A 19,870-nucleotide genomic window follows, 5' to 3' on the forward strand; every position below is an offset into this window, starting at 1 on the left:
TATTGATAACTGTACATCTCATAATATGTATTTAACCGAATGGAGACAATCGGTTCCACTTTGACGCCGCTTGTCGTTGGTTAGATGAGACACTGCGAAAATATGTTGACTGTTCAACTGATTTATAAAATTGATTTTAAATAGGTATCTACGGATGTATTTCACTTAGCTTTATTTATATGTACAGTAAAATTAATTGCATCTAAACTAAAATATATAATATACATCAAAGTTCCGTCATCCGGACTTGATATTTTCGCAATAATGTAAAGTCTCATAAATCCAATAAAATATAGTCTATGTAGGTACATCCGGAAATAAATAACATTGCATCATAATATATTTCATATATATATTTCTCATTTCTTCAATATACTCACGCACTAAACTAAGCTCCACTTATATAATGACGTTGTAGGGTTGGAGGGGGGGATGAATGGCCAGGAATTTATGTAGATATGAGCTTATCTTGCGTCCGCCACTGGAATACTTTATTTGGTGGAAGTAACGCAGCAATTTTCACAAGTTTTCCATGTATTCAGCTGACAATAAAAATAATGTACTCACTGAATATTTTTGTGCTATGTGGGTATACTTATTTTTTATACAAGAAATAACAATTTGTTTATCAATGTGCCTATATATAAATTACGGCGAAATGTACGAGCTTTCTATAATATTATCATAATTCTGAAATTGACCATTTACAACATTAAAAAATAGTAGTTTATACTTGTAGTTTTTACAGATGCGGTTTTCGTAATGAGAAATGACTTACAGTTTATTTAATCATTAGTCTTATAACTAGTGACATCCCTAGGCAAAGTGCTGCCCTTAAGCAGACCCCTTTTATATTTAGATTTTTAAAATATCTGAAAAATTGTTAGATACCTACCTGTCTATTTACTTATTTTATTATTTATTTTCGGCTATTTTAAACGGACAAATATTCAAAAAAATCTTAAATTTAACACCATCTACAGCTGAAAATTGAAGCATTTCCACGAAATATTCTCTCAAACAGCGGTGGTTTCAGACAAATGGAGGTTTTTGGCGCTGACAGGTTTAGAGGCACCTTGTAAAGATTCTGCCCGTGCGATAAACCGCCATAACAACATTATATTGCAATACAATGATGTTTGTTGTGCATACATGAAAACACTTCTGTGAAAATATATTATAACCAATAGAAAACATCTTTCATGAAAAAAGTAAGACACCCAGCAAAAATCGAGCCTGCATCTCTCGGGTTTCATGCCCATGCACATTAACCACTATGCTATAGGCGCCATACTTGATTGCGACAAATTTTAACTAATGGCTCTTAATACTCTCTGAAGCGCTTTTCGAATTGAGTTACGATTGGCGATCGGCTTATGTAATTTAAATCAAAGTTGGTATTACTTTAATTACTAACCGACATCAGTCCAAGATTTTTTGTTGTAACTTGCCAATATTTTTTGAAATAGTACCTTATTAAAAATAATGTTTAAAATAGTTAATGTTTTATGCTTCGACTAGTTGATAGGTAAACCCATTTTTTAAACAAAAATATTTTCTAACGATTCAACCGCATTGTCTGTTTCACAGAAAATCGCTACTTTTCTCAAAAATTATTATAATATCATTTGTATTCGTTCCTTCATTAGCCGCCCTTTATAATGTGTCGCCCCTATGCAACACATAACCTGCCTACCCCCCCATCGGACATCACTGTTTATTACAGTTATGAGCATGGCCCCCACATATTGAAGCAGGTACCCAGACCAGGATCTTTTCCGGGCCCCTTACTCATCGCTAGGGTTTAAAGCAATGGGACGCTTTACAGATTAGTTAGGTAAAATTAAGACGGTACTTCAGTGAAACGGCAAATAATTTTTAACTATAGGTGCGACGAAATTTTGGACTCACTGGCAATCGGAGAGCGAACGTCGAGCTGTGAACACGTCAATTTGTTTCGTGATGGCGACGGGGGTATTAATTCTTAAATCGTATAAAGATGACTAAAAAATGTTACCCATTTATTTGAAAAAGAAAATATGTCTATGAATATATTATTATTGTTACTAATAGAACAATGAACAGAACATTAAATGGACGCATGTTGGATTTATATGACAAATTATATTTCGTTCGGCACGCGTCATTTGCACAATCGGCGCATCGCCTAGCCACGATCTTTTTAGACTATGCCTCAACTGAGGTATAGCCAGGTATTCGGTGTGTGTTTTAGCGATTTTTTTTGTATTGTTGAATAAATCCACTTGAATAATTATAGAATTGTCGAATATCGTCACATAATCAAAAATTGCATCACAAAACTCGACAATTTAAAATGTTAATACTTTTCAAGTAAAATAGAACTGCAGCAACTTTTTTCTCATTAGAACAAATTTGTGATGTGTGTTCATCTCACTTATCAGGTCGACACACCACGCCGCCCTCCCCAGAGCCTGGGCCCCCAGACTAGAGCGATGTCAACCCCCCCTTGTGGGGGGCATGGTTATGAGTAGGGATTCCAATCCCGGGATCCCGATTTATTTTCGATATCTATGAATCCCGGGATTGGTAAACATAATCCCGACACTTTCGGGATTGATTTTTTATCAATTTTTATTGAAAATAAAGTAAAAACGAAAATATAACAGAAAAAATACTTTTAATGACAAATAACTACATTAGAAATAAACTGAGTTTGAATGAAGTTTGTTTTATTACCCATGTGTAAGTTGCCAATTCATTTTATTTTTTCACATAAATTAATAAAAATGAGAAAGATTGGAAAAAAAATGCTTCGCACTTTTAACAAATTAATTCCACCACGATCTCTTACGTTTTACGGCAGTTTCATATTTGGCTGAGTAATTAGATTTATGAAGCAGAAAGGCCATACACCATGTTAAATCTCGCTAACCCACTCATTAAGTCTTTACTATCAGAAACAGCAATCTCGTATAATATAAACACAATATTGATTTTACGAAATTTTATGAATGAAGATTTATTTTTGACCAATTTTTTCAATGTTATTTGTAGATATATATAAAAAAAATATATTAAAAATGGGAAAAAATGCCAATCCCGGGATTGGCTTCCCTAGTTATGAGTCACTTTCATATGTCTATTTATTTAAGCTCTGTCATGTTTATGTAAAAAAAGACTTTTATCAACGTTTTTGATTCATATAAAAATATATATACCTGTATATTATTATCGTTGCAAGACCGCTTTCACTGTGATTTCCGATAAATCTCAAATTATTCACGTCGTAATATAAAGTAGATACTTACTGTCCAAAAAGCTTTTGTGTGTTCTAATTTCTTTCAGTTGAACCGGATGGAACCCGCAATGTCTATTATATGAAATATATCCTATTACCTATAATACTATTTACGGGATTATTAACCATTCAGTTCGCTCTTATCTAGAGAAAGGAAGAGAGTAGGAATAATAATTGAAATACCCATATAATTTATCTAATTGGCAAAGAGCATAGAGCCACTATGGCTCTATTCTATACACAAGGCGGTTATCAAGGGTAGTTTACCAAATTTAACAGTCTAAACCTATACGGTAAAACATTCTTTTAGGAGTAATTAAACAATCACATTTTAAAAAGAAATGCTATTTATAATAAATTGTCAAATTAAATGACATTAAGGGGGGACATGCTCAGAGTAGGTCAAAATGGAGCTTTTATTCTATTTTCAAAGCATGACTCTGGACATTCCTTAAACGTTGTAGATAATCGATTTATATAATTTTGAAGCCTTATTATCCTTTATAATTATTTTAAACATTTGATGGCTGCATACAGTATTTTTATTACATAAAATAGTATTCTTTTAAATCTCTCGCTATAATGTTTTAGAATATAGTCATATTTCAGTCCATAAAAGTGCAATGGTGTATAAATTATACTGATGGTTATATAAATGCGTTTAAAAAAATTAATAAATGTAAAAAATCTTAACACCACTCCACAATTATTATGTACTGAAATATGACTATATTCTAAAACATTAGAGCAAGAGGTTTAAAAGAATACTATTTTATGTAATAAAAATACTTTGTGCAGTCATCAAATGTTTAAAATAAATATAAAGGATAATAAGGCTTCAAAGTTATACCTATAAATAGATTATCTACAACGTTTAAGGAAAATCCAGCATCATGCTTTGAAAATAGAATAAAAGCTCTATTTTGACGTACACTGAGCACGTCCGCCCTTAAGAAAGATCATTTTTTACCACGTTTTTCTTAGCTCGTATTCTTGTGTCCGGTGGTTATTTATCCAGTACAAATCTTGCAATCGATTTTAAACTAACTTCCCGACTAGCTAGACATTTGAAACTTTTAGAACATATCAGAACACGATGCCAATGCATTCTTTTAATACTTTTAGCCATCTTTAAGTAGAATTGAATTCATTTTCAGTTAATTCTATTTTGTATGAAAAGTCATTTCGGAAGAAATCCGTAATCCAATCCACTATTATTGGCTGCTAAGGCGGTGGTCCTAGCAACTAAATTATTAATATATACGTGCGTTACTATGGAAATCAAAATGATATTTCAGTATTCTATATTTTTGTTTGTTGCAAAATAGCAAAAAAATGAATTGTTGACAATTGCCTTATCTTTCCTAAATTATTAATACATAGAATTGTCAAGTTTATATGATTCAACAGAAAATTTAAAAACGTGGTATATAAAAAGTTCTTTTTATCTTGTAATTATTTTGTTATTAAATTGAACACTTATATACTTACAGTAGATCGGCCGTCTTTGTACCCATGAAAACTGACATCTATTTTTCATGAAAGAGTATGATAATATTTATAACCTTCACTATATGTACCCTTATGTAGTCATTTACTTTTGTTTTTCAAAAACAATTTGTAAATGTTACGTGAAACGTCCCTTTTGAAATTTGTGTTTTCAAGTGGTGAGAAATCGCTCATGGAGTTTTTCAGCCTTATTAAAAGAAATAATCATTCTACTCACAAAATGGTTTAGTCGAGCACCTGTCTATGGAGCTGTGAGTTGCGGCATTCTGGCATTCTTCATCCTCGTGCTGATCAATGTTCTTTTAGTGTGTGTTTAATCCAGTATGACAGCCTAATGAGTTAGGTAAACTAACAATCATTTCGCGTGAAAAATTCTGTTTATATAAACCAATGGCGTAGACTGCACACTTGGCGATTATTTAAAGCCTACCTTCTTATTTTTTAATTGCCAATTAACGTATTTAAATAATATCTTTATTATTTTATATTCTACAAAAAAAACAATTTGCCAACGATATCATTCTGTCTGTAGGTATGTACTTGGTCAACCAGATGCACACTTAGCAATGCCACTAATACGTAACCAGCCAAAAAAACATAATCAAAGTAATGCTCTAAGTAAGGCGGTAAATATCACGCATACAACACATACAAATGATTACACATAAATTGTAAATAAACACCTACACACGATGTCGAAACCTGAGGATGTACGTATATTAGCCTAACATGTTTATAGCGATGTAATTTTGGTATTATATCAATTAATTTTTGCGCATTAGATTCGGCGCCAAATTGTCCCTTCGAAAACACGCTGAACTACGAAGAAAGTAATATTTTCTACTCCGTTTTCGAATCGCGGATAGGTATAAAATATTTAAAATCTATTTTTTCGTGAATTAGGTACACATCTAACTTAAAAACGTGAAATATTTTTTAATATTTTTTTTTCAGTAAAATACTGATAATTGACAAAAACCTGTAAATGTAGCTGTACCAGTGCATTCTTCAGTTACCTACTTTCAACAGGCACCCTTCACTACTGATATTACCCTTAATATAACACTGTCTAGGCCCAAAATATGACGACCTTAAGGTGAAGCCTGAGCCGTTTTTAAAGAGGTACCTAGCGGAAAAATACGAAGCTTGAAATTTGAGATTTTTTTTTTGATAATTCACAATTTCAACTGTATTAATTAATAAATATGTATCTGAAAACATTAAAAAGAAAAATATGTTTGGTTTTAAGTCAAAGATAAACTTACAATTATTTAAAAAAAAATGTAATAAAATGTGAATTTATTGAATCAGACCGTATCTTATTATTACATATATTTTATGGTCATATTTATTATTAAAATTTAGTTTATTAAATTTTCTAAGCATCGCCTAAGAGATTTTTGACTAATTCATAGTTTCAATATTTTTTATATCTATTTTCAAAAACATTGATTTTTATAAAAAATATAAATGTGTATAACTTGAAATCCTTTTTATTTATATCAAATCAAGCTTCAATATTGGGACCATACATAAATAAACTACACCTTAAGATCTAAATTTGTCAAATGTCTTTTTGAAAAATATTTTATAGTCTAAATTTTATAAAATATGCCTTTTATAAAGTTTAATAGTATGACATCATATTTTACCAAAGCTTACTTCATGATACTGGCGTATTGAATGTCTCGCAGTGTTGTTAGATCAAAATTTCGAAATTCAGTTGATTGACCAAATGTATAATAATTACAAGATAAAAAGATCTTTTTATATACCTACCACGTTTTTAAATTTTTTGTTGAATCATATAAACTTGACAATTCTATGTATTAATAAAAACTTTTTATTGTACTTGATAGAAATACTGAATAAATATAGAACACAGAAATGTCATTTTGACATTTCATATTGATTTTCATATTAACGCACGTATATATTAATAATTTAGTTGCTAGGACCCACTTAGCAACCAATAATAGTGAGTAGTAAATATTACTTTTAACAATTTTTTTCCGAAACATACAAAACAGAATTAACTGAAAATGAATTCAATTCTGCTTAAAGATGGCCAAAAGTATTAAAAGAATGCATTGTCGTCGTGTTCTGATATATTCAAAAAATAATTTCAAATGTCTTGCTAGTCGGGAATAGGGAATCCAATCCCGAGCCAAAATCTTGATCCTGGGATTTCGGAATTACAATATGATGATCCCGGGACTGGTCCCGGGATTGGCACTTTTTTCAATAGTTAATATTTAATTTTTATATATACAAATAACGTTGATAAAATCGGTCAAAAATAAATCTAGTATAATTTATACTATTTAAGACATTGTTAATATTGTGCGAAGCATTGTTTTTTCCAATCTTTCTCATTTATATTAATTTATGTGAAAAAATAAAATAAATTGGCAATACATGGGTAATAAATCAAACGAAATTCATACTCGTTTAGGTCTAATGTAGTTATATATTATTAAAAGTATTTTTTCTGTTATATTTTCATTTTTATTTTATTTTCCATAAAAATTGATAAAAAAAAATCAATCCCGAAAGATTCGGGTATCATAGGTATCGAAAATAGATCGGGATCCCGGGATTAGAATCCCTAGTCGGGAAGTTAGTTAAAAATCCTGGACAAACAAGAAAAAAATTGTACTGCACAAGAAAAAATCTGTACCGGACAAACAAGAATATGAGCTAATAAAAACGTGATAAAAATCAAAGATATTAATAACTTGATCAAAATTAATGAGTGGTCTTTAAAATGTTCTATTGTTATAATCTTACAAGATTCTTTTTTTTAAATACGTAAATATGACAATTTAATAATTCTACTTAACTTTCAGTAAACATGACAATACTGAGGCACTGTTTAATAGCTCGTTTCAAAATGGAAGACGGCTAGAAATTTACCAACAAAATTATTAATTGTAAAAGATTTAAAAAAAATACTATATACCTAATACCAGTAGCGAAGGGTGGAAGTAGGCTGTTAAGATCCGTCAGAAATACTACACTATTTATGTGTATATACTTATTAATGATATTACAGAAGAAATCAACAAGAGATTCATGTCTGCGAATAAATGCTACTTTGGCCTGTTAAGACATTTTAAGTCCCGCATACTATCTCGCCGAACTAAAAGCACTCTTTACAAGACACTTGTAAATCCAGTGCTCAACAACGCATCGGAAACCTGGACATTAACTCTGCGAAATTAACGAGCCCTGAACATTTTTGAAAGAAAAGTTCTCCGCCGTATATATGGACCGATCAGGGACGGCACCAATTGGAGGAGAAGATATAATGCTGAGCTCTACGGACTATACAAAGATTGCAGCGCAGTTCAATCAATTAAGATTGGGAGACTGCGATGGCTAGGTCATGTGAACCGTATGAATGACAATGAACCCGCAAAGAGAGTGATGTCCAGCAATCCAATGTAGAAGAAGAGGCAGACCAAAGATAAGCTAGTTGGATGGAGCTGCCAGTGACTGCTGTATTCTGGGGGTAACAAATTGGAAAGCGGCCACACTGGATAGAGACAGGTTGTCCTGTCCAAGTTGTCGCGCCCCTGATGATAAATATTACACATTAAACTTTGTTAGTTATACGTATATGTTTTTATTTAACTAAGACTACAACGTAGGTACAGATGGTGAAGGTTAGTTTTAAAAATTAAATAAATCAAACCATAATAGTTTTGGTATATTTTGAGCGATACGACAAAATTGTGCACACTTTTTTATTCATACTTATTCGTTTACACACATTGTTGGTTCATTTTTTTAAATTCATTAAGCCTTGCCTAAACCAAACTATAATATTATATAAAAAATATTATTTTATCTATAAAATATCAAAAGTTATGTATGATTTGATATTTTTAGATATTTTATAAATATATATTTATATACATATATCTATTGAAGTTTAATTTAATTTTGAAAACTAACCAACACCATCTGTAAATTGTAGTCTTATTTCAATGAAAACAAATACGTACGACCGACAAAATTTAATGTGCACTATTTATGGAGCATATTAACAGCCTACCTCCACCCTTCGCCACTCCCTGATACATTACAAGAATAAAACACTGGAGATATTTAAACGTATAAATAAGCCAACGTTAATTGTCCATTTTTTTTATTTTTGATGACATCTTTTGGGGCGAGAGTGAAATTGAGTGAGCTGCGAATCAGTCAGCTGTATACAAACCCAAGTTTGATAGTAGAATTGTTACGTTGCCTAGGAAATGAATTTATTATTGTCGGCCATTTGCAATTTCTTATGTAAACAACCGATTAAATGTCAGAGTGACAGTTATTATTTTAAAAATAAAAACAACGATAAATAACTAGATAATTAAAAGCTAGTCGAAGAATCTAGGTTTTTGTTTTGTTACGCCAAAGAAGTATAACTTCTAACGCGCGTACATAAGTACACGCACTGATGTTTTTTATATATAATGTTAGGTCTCTTGTATTTTATAAAATAATGCTATTAAACATAGAAAGTATAAATTTTCTTGGTATTGAATGTAATAATTGTCAGATTGGAAATAGCTCACATGTTATAAACGTAACTAAATGCAGATTTATTTTCAGGTGTTTCCATGTGACGGCGATATGACGGTGGTAAATTGCCAGTGCATACGAGAGGGTGCAGATAACGAATGCCATTCAGAGGATCATGCCGCTTAAACACGCTTCTGCAGATAACTGTGTGCTCTATATAAATACAATTTTGTTTGTGCCGTAAAGTGTATCTACAATCTACATTATGATGTGTTAGTTCACAGATTGATAAACATTTTTTTTACCCGCGGGATAAAAGAGTCGCGAATGTATCAGTGTGACCTTACAGTGGAAGGTACACAATATATAATATAATATATTATATATTGTGTACCTTCCATGTTACCAAAGTTTATTAAATGCCACTAAATTTTGTCATATTATATTGCATTATAATACACATCGCGACAAGAAATTGATAAAATGTTTTACATAATATATTATTATTAGATTTTGCGGTATCCCAGTTCAACGTGAGTTGTCATACATGAAAGAGACGTTATTCCAAAAATATCACAATAAAATAATTAATAAAAATACAACGATGTGTAAAATATCTAAAATTATGCAATTAAATCATAACTTTGGATATTTTATGGCTAGAGTAATATTTTTTTATTATAGTTTAATTTAGGCAAGGCTTAAAGAATTTATAATAATTATGCATTCTTTATCCAACGAAAACAAACAAGTATGAATGAAAAATTGTGCACAATTTTGTCGTATCACCCAAAGTATACCAAAACTATTATGGTTTGGCTTAGGCAGGGCTTAATTGATTTTTAAAAACTAACCAACACCATCTGTCAATAAAATTGTAGTCTTAGTTCAATAAAAACAGATACGCATGACTAACAAAGTTTAATATGCACTATTTATGGCAGATCTTAACACCCAACAACTTCCACCCTCCGCTACTGAAATATCATCATCATCATCGACATGAAAGCTTCCTTTAGCTCTCTCCACTCTTCTCGGTCCCTAATTCTTTGCTGCCACTTCACAACGATGAAATTTTGAATAATCGAGATTCGGGATTTCCAGAAAAAAATTCTCGATAATTGTCGATATATCCTAAAACCACTGTAAAAACAGAGAAATTCCAAAAAAATATGTTTATTTTTATTTATGTAAGAAGACAAACAAAAGAGAAGTAGGAAAACAAAAGTAATTCAAAACATTAGGGACTTATTAAAATAGAATTTCAAAAAACACAGACTCAATTGCTGCGTCTGACAATCGCGTACGCTTTTGAGACACAAAATTCCCTGATGTTGCAAAAACTGCGCTTATTTTGAGTCGATGTTAAGCTTAATTGGGTTAAATGCCCCGATCAGTCTTTGAACGTTTTGTGTTTTCTGTCCACTTTTTTCATAATATAAAAAAATCGTTTTTTTTTCAATTAATATTAATTTGATAATAAAGAAATCCCGAATCCCGAGAAACGATTCTCGTGGTCCGGGATTTCCCGAAATGTTAAAAATTTCAATTTTCGAGATTCGGGATGGAAAATTCCCGAAACCCAACTCTACTCTTGTCTGCTTCCTTATCTTTTCGATTTTTTGCGATTTTTACGCGTTATGCATAACATGCACCTTTCCATCCCACGTCGCGCTACTCGTAAATTTCTCTTAAATAAAGAGTCTATGTTTCACATGCCGAGCACATATTGGTTGAAAACTTTACACTTAAGAAACAGTGGGAGGTCACTTTTGAAGATAGTATTCATGCGCCCAAATGCACTCTCCAGCTTGGTTTTGCGACCAATCTCGTCATACGTACAACCCTCAATTACAAAATAATTCTGGGTTTATAATAATATTATAGTCTATATTAATTAACCTAGTAAATAATTAAAAATATATTTACCTGTTCCACCCACAAATTGGTCGTCATAATTTGGTTCTTAAGATTCTGAAAAAAAAAGAAAAACATATCATTAATAATTAGATTTAAATTAATATTATTACAATTTATGGCACTATATGATTAGGCGAGTAGTGGGATCCACTACCACTCGTAGCTGGCACCATCAGTTCTCATGTATACTATTGTCTCAGGTAGACGGATTATGAAAAAAACCACGTCTATCGTATTATGGAGACGAATCCAAGGCGCGCGCGCGGTTCCCGTCAAGTACCAAGTTACGGAAATAAGGAGTGAGAGCCGCAACCACTTACGGGTTAGACCACTGAAATTTTTAGATTAATAAATCCTGAGCATAACTTTTCGCACAAGCAACGAGTGGTCCACTTTTTAGCTGTCAAAATCAGATCCCAGATTGCTTGACATATTGATTCGCCCTTTCTCGTTTCAAATTGAATTATAAAATAATCTCAAATCAAATATATTAACTATCAGTGTTATTTATAAATAATATACAATCCTGTTATTCATCAGCTGTCAAAGTCCGACTAGTCCTTCTCACAAAAACCGGTGGTAATATTGATTTCCAAAAAATATGTAACATCGATCTATACATTAAGTACATTTGTAGACGGTGTGCTAATGCTAGTGTATCATTTATCATGTAACTTATCTATTCAAATCAAACCATTTCCTCTGTGAACACGACAGACGCGTCAGTATAGAACAATGACAGTTCATACATAGACAACAATGGGAGGGGCGGAAAAAATAGGACCACTCGTTGTGAATGTATCGGCTTTCTACTTTAGTCGGCAATGGTTAGACTCAATGTCATGACGTTTAGTGTATAGTGTCGACTCGTGTAGACGAATCACAAAAAAACTGCATCTCTCATATCATAATGTATACGAAAAAGGTTTCAGCATCTGGACTATTATAGAAATTACCCAGTTATCGTAGAACACAGCAGATCTAGACTGGGCAGCAGGAATTACCAGCACTGAATATATGTATATTCCCTAAGTTAATTATTGTAATTACCATTTTATTTACTCGCTATCCGCCCTGTCTAAATTCATGTATTATTTTTATCGCTAGATGAATGCATCGCAGTGCATGCGTAGCCTGCGCATTGCATGCCTCAAGCCGGTTTCAAAATAGATCACGTCAGTGTTTTCAACCGAATGATACCGCGAAAAATGTATATTTGCATATTATTTTAAAATAGTTTTCCGCAAAATAAGCCAAAAATGCTATAATTTTGAAGGATTCCAAATGAAAAATAATGTTCTATGTATAGATATTCTTCTTCTTGGTCGAGCACTTATGGCTGAGGATCGTGATCACATTTAAATTTCGCCATCCTTTGAGCGACCAAGACTTTACATCCTTCTGGATCTTCCGCTTCTCTCAGGGCAGAATGGATGGTGCCCCCAGTCAGTTCTTTCACTCGGTCGCTCCATCGCGTAGACGCTCTTCCTCTGCTTCGCCTTCCCTGGAGGCTACCCAAAACTACCAGTCTCTTGAGGTTGTCCGGTCCGCGCCTGACAATATGTCCAAAAAACTGCAGAATTCTTCTCAGACATATCGTCGAGAGCCGTTCCTTTATCTTCAGTCTCTGGATGATTGACTGGTTCGGCTGGGTAACGCTGGGGTGGCCTTCCAGAGGATCGGCCGCATGGCTGGTGAAGGATGAGGCTTAAAAGTAAGGGCGCTCAAGATCGCCTACGGTGCCATTTTTATGGGAATCGCGGCTTATGCCGCCAGTGCTTGGTGCCCGCGCATTCCCAAAAGTGTCAAACTTAGAATCTCTCTTTTAAGAGGACAGCGCATCGCGCTTCTGTCCATTACCAAGGCCTACCGTACTACCTCAACTGACGCGCTCCCGGTCCTGGCCGGCATTCTCCCACTTGACCTGCATATTCAGGTCAGCGGCGCTTCAATATTGCTCCTCAAGGGCGAGGAGGCCGACGTTGGTGATTTTCACCTCGTCCCTCCCCCTCGGCTAGCTGGCGAAGGAGTAGCATTATTGAGGCGTAGAATTAGACTCATGTCGCTCAACGCGGCCATTACGACCTGGCAGCGAAAGTGGGACGAATCGACCAAGGGCCGGCACACATATACGTTTTTTCCAAACATACAGTGGCGAATGGAGATAACCAAATATCTGACTCCAGACCATTACACCAGTCAATTTGTGACTGGTCATGGTGGATTCGCTGGCAAGCTCTTCGAGCTTGGACTTGTAAGCCGTCCGACATGTCCATGCGGAGGGGAAATACAGGATGCCAACCACATCCTATGGGAGTGTCTGAGTATGTGCTCCGAACGGGAGGAAATGCTCAGGTCGGTCCAACCAGCTGTTGGACCCATCGGCCCGTCCGACCTGGTTGCTACTAAGGCCAATTATCTTGCTTTCAAAAAATTTGCGGCGTCTTACTACGGGCGTGAAGATCTCTTCACATAAATTTTGCTGCCTGTATGATTAGCTTCGTTCTTTAATTTAATAAACAAGTAGGTTCATTTTCTTTTTAGTAATTTCCATGTGCTTTTTCTCTCCCTGGCACTTTGCATTAGAGTAAACTCAGTAAACTCAGTCAGAGCTCACTTTGAGCGTAGCAATCTAAGTCTTGGGCATCTTCTCCTAGGACACTCCCAGGCCAATTCTTAGATGCTTCACATCACCAATTGATGGGTCCCGTGATACTCTCGATTAAGACCGAGGGTGGTACGGGGCGGGTTTGGTGGAGGGACTTTAACTTCAATATGACTGGTTCGTCCTGTGCTCCGTCCAAGAAATGCGAAGCATTTGGCACAACACCACATCTCAAAGGCATCAATTGCCTTCCGTTCTCTTGCCTTTAGGGTCCACGACTCGGCTCCGTATAGAAATATCGAGAACACTAATGTTTGCATAAGCATCATTTTTGTAGCAATCGAAATTCCCTGATCCTTCCATTTATAGTGGTAAGGCGTGTCATCGCATTTTTTGCAATCTGTGTGCGCCTTCTTATTTCCGCTTCGCATCCGCCCTTTCCACTGATGGTCGATCCCAGATATACAAACCCGTCGACTGTTTCGAGGTTTTGGAGTGTACTTGGTGTTGGTAGAAGGTTGACCCGATCAACAACCATTAACTTGGTCTTATTCCTATTAATAAGGAGTCTGTATTTGCGACTCTCTTCCTCTACCCGGTGTAGCAGCTCTGTGAGTTCTCTTTCATCAGCAACGATTAGTGTGGTATCATCTGCGAATCTTAAGTTGTTTATTTTCTGGCCACCAATTGTTATTTCGCCTTTATAGATATAAATCATCATAAATTGCCCGGTGTTCGAATTTAGAACTAAGCTCATCGCGATATAAAAATTATTGAATGGTATATAAAATTTTAGCATGTGGCGCCCTCACTCAGTGAATAACTTATACTGGTGGATTAAAGTACTTATATTTTTTTCAAAATACTATAATGTTTACATCATTGTATTGAAATCAGCATTGTAAAAATATAACAACACTGCTTCCTGTGAAACATTGAAAACTATTTGACGTACACGTGTAGACAGTTGACGCGGTGCACGTAACATGCTTTCCACATAAAGCATACACAAAACTACGTGGTGTTATAAATGAATTAAAAAGTGAACTGGAAGATGAAGTGATCAATAATGTTGTAGACGTAAACAGGCATTCGTCAATGTACAGGCCAATCCCCGTGACCCTCACTTTTCACCAAATTGACATTTTGATGGTAATGGACACAGAACAGATAATAAATAGAATACCGATAGGCTATATTCAATAGGCCGCGTGTTGATGCCGGGTTTTGAATGTGTGAGTGTCCTACGAAAATTAAGCACGCATTATGCACGTCCAATAGTGTGTGTAATACACCAACATTAAATGAGCGTAAATGCATAAACAGAGAGCAGTTTTCAGTATTCGACGTAAAACGTATTATTGACACGTGTGGAAATTTAACCCGTATTCTTCCTTGCTCGAGTGGGTTACCTGCTATCGCCTTACCCGTTATGTATTTCAGTTTCCATTATTTCTGAGTTCCCTGGTAATGGACTTATTGCATACTCTTACACGAACTGGCCAAGTATCATAAATCCCAAAAAAATATTTCATATCAAAATAATTCAAAATTAATTTGAACGTATGTATTTATAACGCGACAAAAAATAATATAGACGAATGCTGTAACCCACTAAACGTAAGCCACGGGGTAGGGACAAAGTAAGCCACTCAATTTGTAATAAAATAATATATATATAATAATAAATAAATCCAATGCCCACAGTTTTTTTTTACTTCCTGAACAATTTGATATTTGAGAGTTACGACAATTATTGGTATGCACAGTGACGACATAATGAACATAGATAATCGTTCTTGTATTAAGTAAGTAATTCAAATAAAGACATATTCAGTGATTTTCCAATTTTAAAAAACAAAAAAAGCAACATCCGTAAACTCTCAACACGCGCTCTGAAAAAAAACACGCGTCACGTGCAAAATAAACAAAACACGGAAACGAAGGAAAACGTGATCTAAGTTACGTCACGTTGTTATGTCATGCGCCCGACCAACCGAAGGAAATGAATCTCTCATAATAGCATTATTAATATTATTATTTACAAATCTGAAAGCACTGCGATTCAATTATTTTATACATATTAATCTCACATGGTTACATCACAAAACATAATTGAAACCAGCCGCCATTTACCTGTCGAGATTTTGAAGCAGAATATTATTTTATTCCTTGATATTTCGGACAGGCAGTAAAGACATACAAAGTCTACAGAATGTCCTTAAATATATTGCCAGTACATATCTAGAGGGCTGAGAAGCAGATGACGGTAAGTTCACTTTTTTTCGAAAATGATTTTTTGATGCCAATTTTTAAATGAGACTAATATCTACGAGAAGCAGATTGCAACAAGTCCAAAAATGTTATCCTTCTTTTAAAGGTAAATATAAAAAGAACTTTTGTATATACCACGTTTTTAAATTTTCTGACAAATAAAGTTATTAATTGTCAAAAAATCCTTTTTTTGCTATTTTGCAACAAACAAACAAACAAATAAATATAGAATACTGAAATGTGATTTTGATTTCCATATTAACGCAAATATATAATATTAATAATCTAGTTGCTAGGACCACCCTCTTAGCAACCAATAATAGTGGATTGGATTACGGACTTCTTCCGAAATAACTTTTCATACAAAACAGAATTAACTGAAAATTAATTCAATTCTACTTAACGATGGCTAAAAGTATTAAAAGAATGCATTGGCATTGTGTTCCGATATAATCTAAAAGTTTCAAATGTCTAGCTAGTCAGGAAGCTAGTTAAAAATCAATTGCAAGATTTATACTGGATAAACTACCACCGGACAAACAAGAATACGACCTAAGAAAAACGTGGTAAAATAGATCATAAATTTGTGCGGCAAGTCCTAACCGAAAAAAAAATTTTTTTTTTATACGCTACATGTTCAAACACGCGCGTTAACATGTTCTTACTCCCTACTTCAGTTTTCGTTTGTCAATTTATGGCTACGGCCGTATGTTGTAGCTTAACTACTGGGGAATGCCAAAAGAAATGGCGTATTTCAAAAAAACACTACCTTATCCTTAGGTCAATAATTATTATAAAGCAATCATTATTCGTAGGATGTTTATCATACTTCAATGGTCGAAGACATAGCTTATAATAAATATCTTTAGAATTATCTTCAAATGTGTTAATCTTGCCCATTTTTTGAATAATAAAATGCCTAATTCTTGTCAAATTTGGGATCACAGAAATTATCAATATAATTTTTTATCGTAAATATATCACTATAATAATGTCGACATAAATTATACTGATGGTTTTATAAATGCGTATAAAAATTAATAAATGTAAAAAATCTTAACACCACTGCACATTTATGTACTGAAATATGACTATATTCTAAAACATTAGAGCGAGAGGTTCAAAAGAATACTATTTTATTTAATAAAAATACTTTATGCAGTCATCAAATATTTAAAATAAATATAAAGGATAATAAGGCTACAAAATTATATAAATCGATTATCTACAACGTTTAAGGAATGTCCAGGAGCATGCTTTGATAATAGAATAAAAGCTCCATTTTGGCCTACGCTGAGCGGGGGACATGCAAGCTTAAGAACTTAAGAGCAAAATTAATTAAAACGACTCAGAAGTATATAGAAACTGAATAAAATTCCTCGTCTACTTTCTGTATAAAATCGTAACGAGCGTCCATTTATTTCATTCGACAGTGCGGCGCCCAATTGTCCTGGGGTCCAGTTGTCCCATTTCCCACCTGATTGCTAATACCACACATAGAAGATAGATACCATCACTTTTTACTCTTCTTCTTTTTCACTCAATACAGTAGCTAGCAAGTAAATTCGCGCGTAGCGACATTCTCACATGTATAGGTAGACGTCACGCAATTTCCATTATGCGATATCACGCATCGGGAATTCATAGAAATATCACCTTTATTGTAATGGCGTTAGAACAGTGTTTTTAGTGTCAATGTTCATTTGAGCGAACCCGTTCGAATCGAACCATTCGGCAGACCCGACAAAAAGCATCGGGAATTTAGAACAATATCACCTTTATTGTAATGGCGTTAGAACAGATTATGCCATTCGGCAGACCCGACAAGAAAGTGGGTGTCATTTTTTTTCCAGATGCTTCGTCCATATTAATGTCATTGATCCACCCCTTTCGATTCTCTGCTTCCCTCAGGGCTCAGGCTGTCCTCAGAGAACGCCTCTACTTGGCCACTTCAGCGCGTCATCGCTCTTCTTCTGCTTCGATTTCCTCGCCTTACCCGACTTTTCCTGAGGATATTCTGGTGCATTATTATGGTCGAAAAGATTATTTAACTTGTACATAGTACTGAATTTAATTTGATAGATTTCAAATTAATCGCGCTGTCGGGACAAGCAGGATTCAAAAATAAAATGAATAGAGGCTTACTAATCTCAAGAAGTAAAAGTTTTTGCCGCTTACCTGACTAAAAAGATCATTTTAGGGTTGCCAGTCGAGAAAGAACGGCAGACAACAGACCTGTGTTATATTTTCCCCGTAACGTCAATTTTATGTTTTAAAAAAATGTAATTAAGCAATTTTTTTGGCGGGTGGCATGGCGTAACGCTAAACAGACCTCCACCCCTTCCATTATGATGTTTTATGTAATGGCGTGTAAGATTGTATATTACGTAATGTTTTATACACAGTTTAAATTCCATTATTTGAATAAAAAACCTTGTGATCACGTGGTAAATTCAGTTTTGAAATACACTTAACCACCCTCAAACATTCACCACCGCTAGATCTTCTGTCATATGAAGATAACGCAATATCATTAGGTTACAATATATTATTATATAATGATTTTTTATTTATTAAAGAAACAAACAGTTACATTTTTAATACAAATGTGTTTAAAAAAGAACATTGAAATTATATTGCAACCAACAAAGTTTTCATGTATAAATTAAAATATAGTTAAGCCTAAACAAGAATAAAAAGTGAAAAAGTATGAAGAGCATAAATATAACGAAATTACATATTATAAAAAATGAGGAATAAGAATTATAGACAAAAAAAAAGTTATATTTAAAATATATACATACATTTTAAATTTGGTTAATATCCATTATACAAAATTTTGGAGATAGCGCGTTTAAACGAAGCAGACGTATTATTGAAAGGATCAACGGTGGAGAAAGACATATTGTAATTTAAAGAAGAGCGCCGAATAAAGGAGTTTTCTGCATAATTTGAATCACTATGACTAACATGGTACAAAGCTTGGTTTTGCGTAAAGCTTGATGGACAGTGGAAACCCACCCTTTGGAATAGGTTTGGCGAGTCAACAAAATCATTGATAATTTTGTAAAGAAAATACTGATCAGAAAGATAACGTCGACTTTCCAAAGATGGTACCATGAAAGATGCAGTGGTCTAGATAGAAGCTTCGTCGTTTCTGTCATTATATAAATCATAACAGTAGGTTTTATGATTATGGTTTATGATTAGAACGACATTTTACAACGGTTCATAAAAAAATATGGTACTGAGTATCCTATTAACAGCAGTTTAAGAAAATCTAAACTGAAAGAATTGAAAGCCACATTAGTTGCCCAACAATCTATATTATTGACTAAGGGCCGTATGTATGAGATTCCGAAATTCTTTATAAGCTATTTAACCGATAGCCATATAGCGTATAGCACTGTTTGTGACGTAAGCAATCTGACGTCACCCGTCATTCAAAATGGCTGCTTTATATGTCACTTTCAAATTTCATTTTAATAATGCATTCATTACAACAAACGTTTGCTTGAGGCCCTCGTTCATTTTGTAGACTCTGTAAAACATTTGCGAACTTTAAAAACAGTTCCTAGTCGTGCTGTTTATTCATATTATCATTCATTCATTTATTCTTATTCCGTTTTGACATCTCATAATAGAAGTGATTGAAGTGAAGTTAGTCACAATATAACTGTATGTATTGCCACCAAATAGAAATGTGTACTGGGAATACTCTATCCTTTCGTACAGTAGAATTATAAAATAAATGTAAT

The 19,870-nt window shown here is 33.8% G+C and overlaps 1 protein-coding gene across 2 annotated transcripts in view; it reads right to left on the reverse strand.

The window, feature by feature from the left end:
• Positions 1-19,870, reverse strand: part of LOC147078842 (acetylcholine receptor subunit alpha-like) — a 303,793-nt gene that overhangs the window by 168,142 nt on the left and 115,781 nt on the right. Inside the window, exon 3 of one of the 2 annotated variants that reach the window (XM_085950067.1) lies at positions 11,243-11,287. In XM_085950067.1, the coding sequence (XP_085806193.1) occupies positions 11,243-11,287 (45 nt within the window). Of the gene's footprint in view, positions 1-11,242; positions 11,288-19,870 lie in introns of those variants that run through there. The other variant, XM_085950059.1, reaches the window with a different exon arrangement.

This window comes from Rhyacophila brunnea, unplaced genomic scaffold (genome assembly GCF_057557595.1).
Source record: "Rhyacophila brunnea isolate RB1 unplaced genomic scaffold, BYU_Rbru_1.0 scaffold_10, whole genome shotgun sequence".
NCBI classification, from domain to species: Eukaryota; Metazoa; Arthropoda; class Insecta; order Trichoptera; family Rhyacophilidae; genus Rhyacophila; species Rhyacophila brunnea.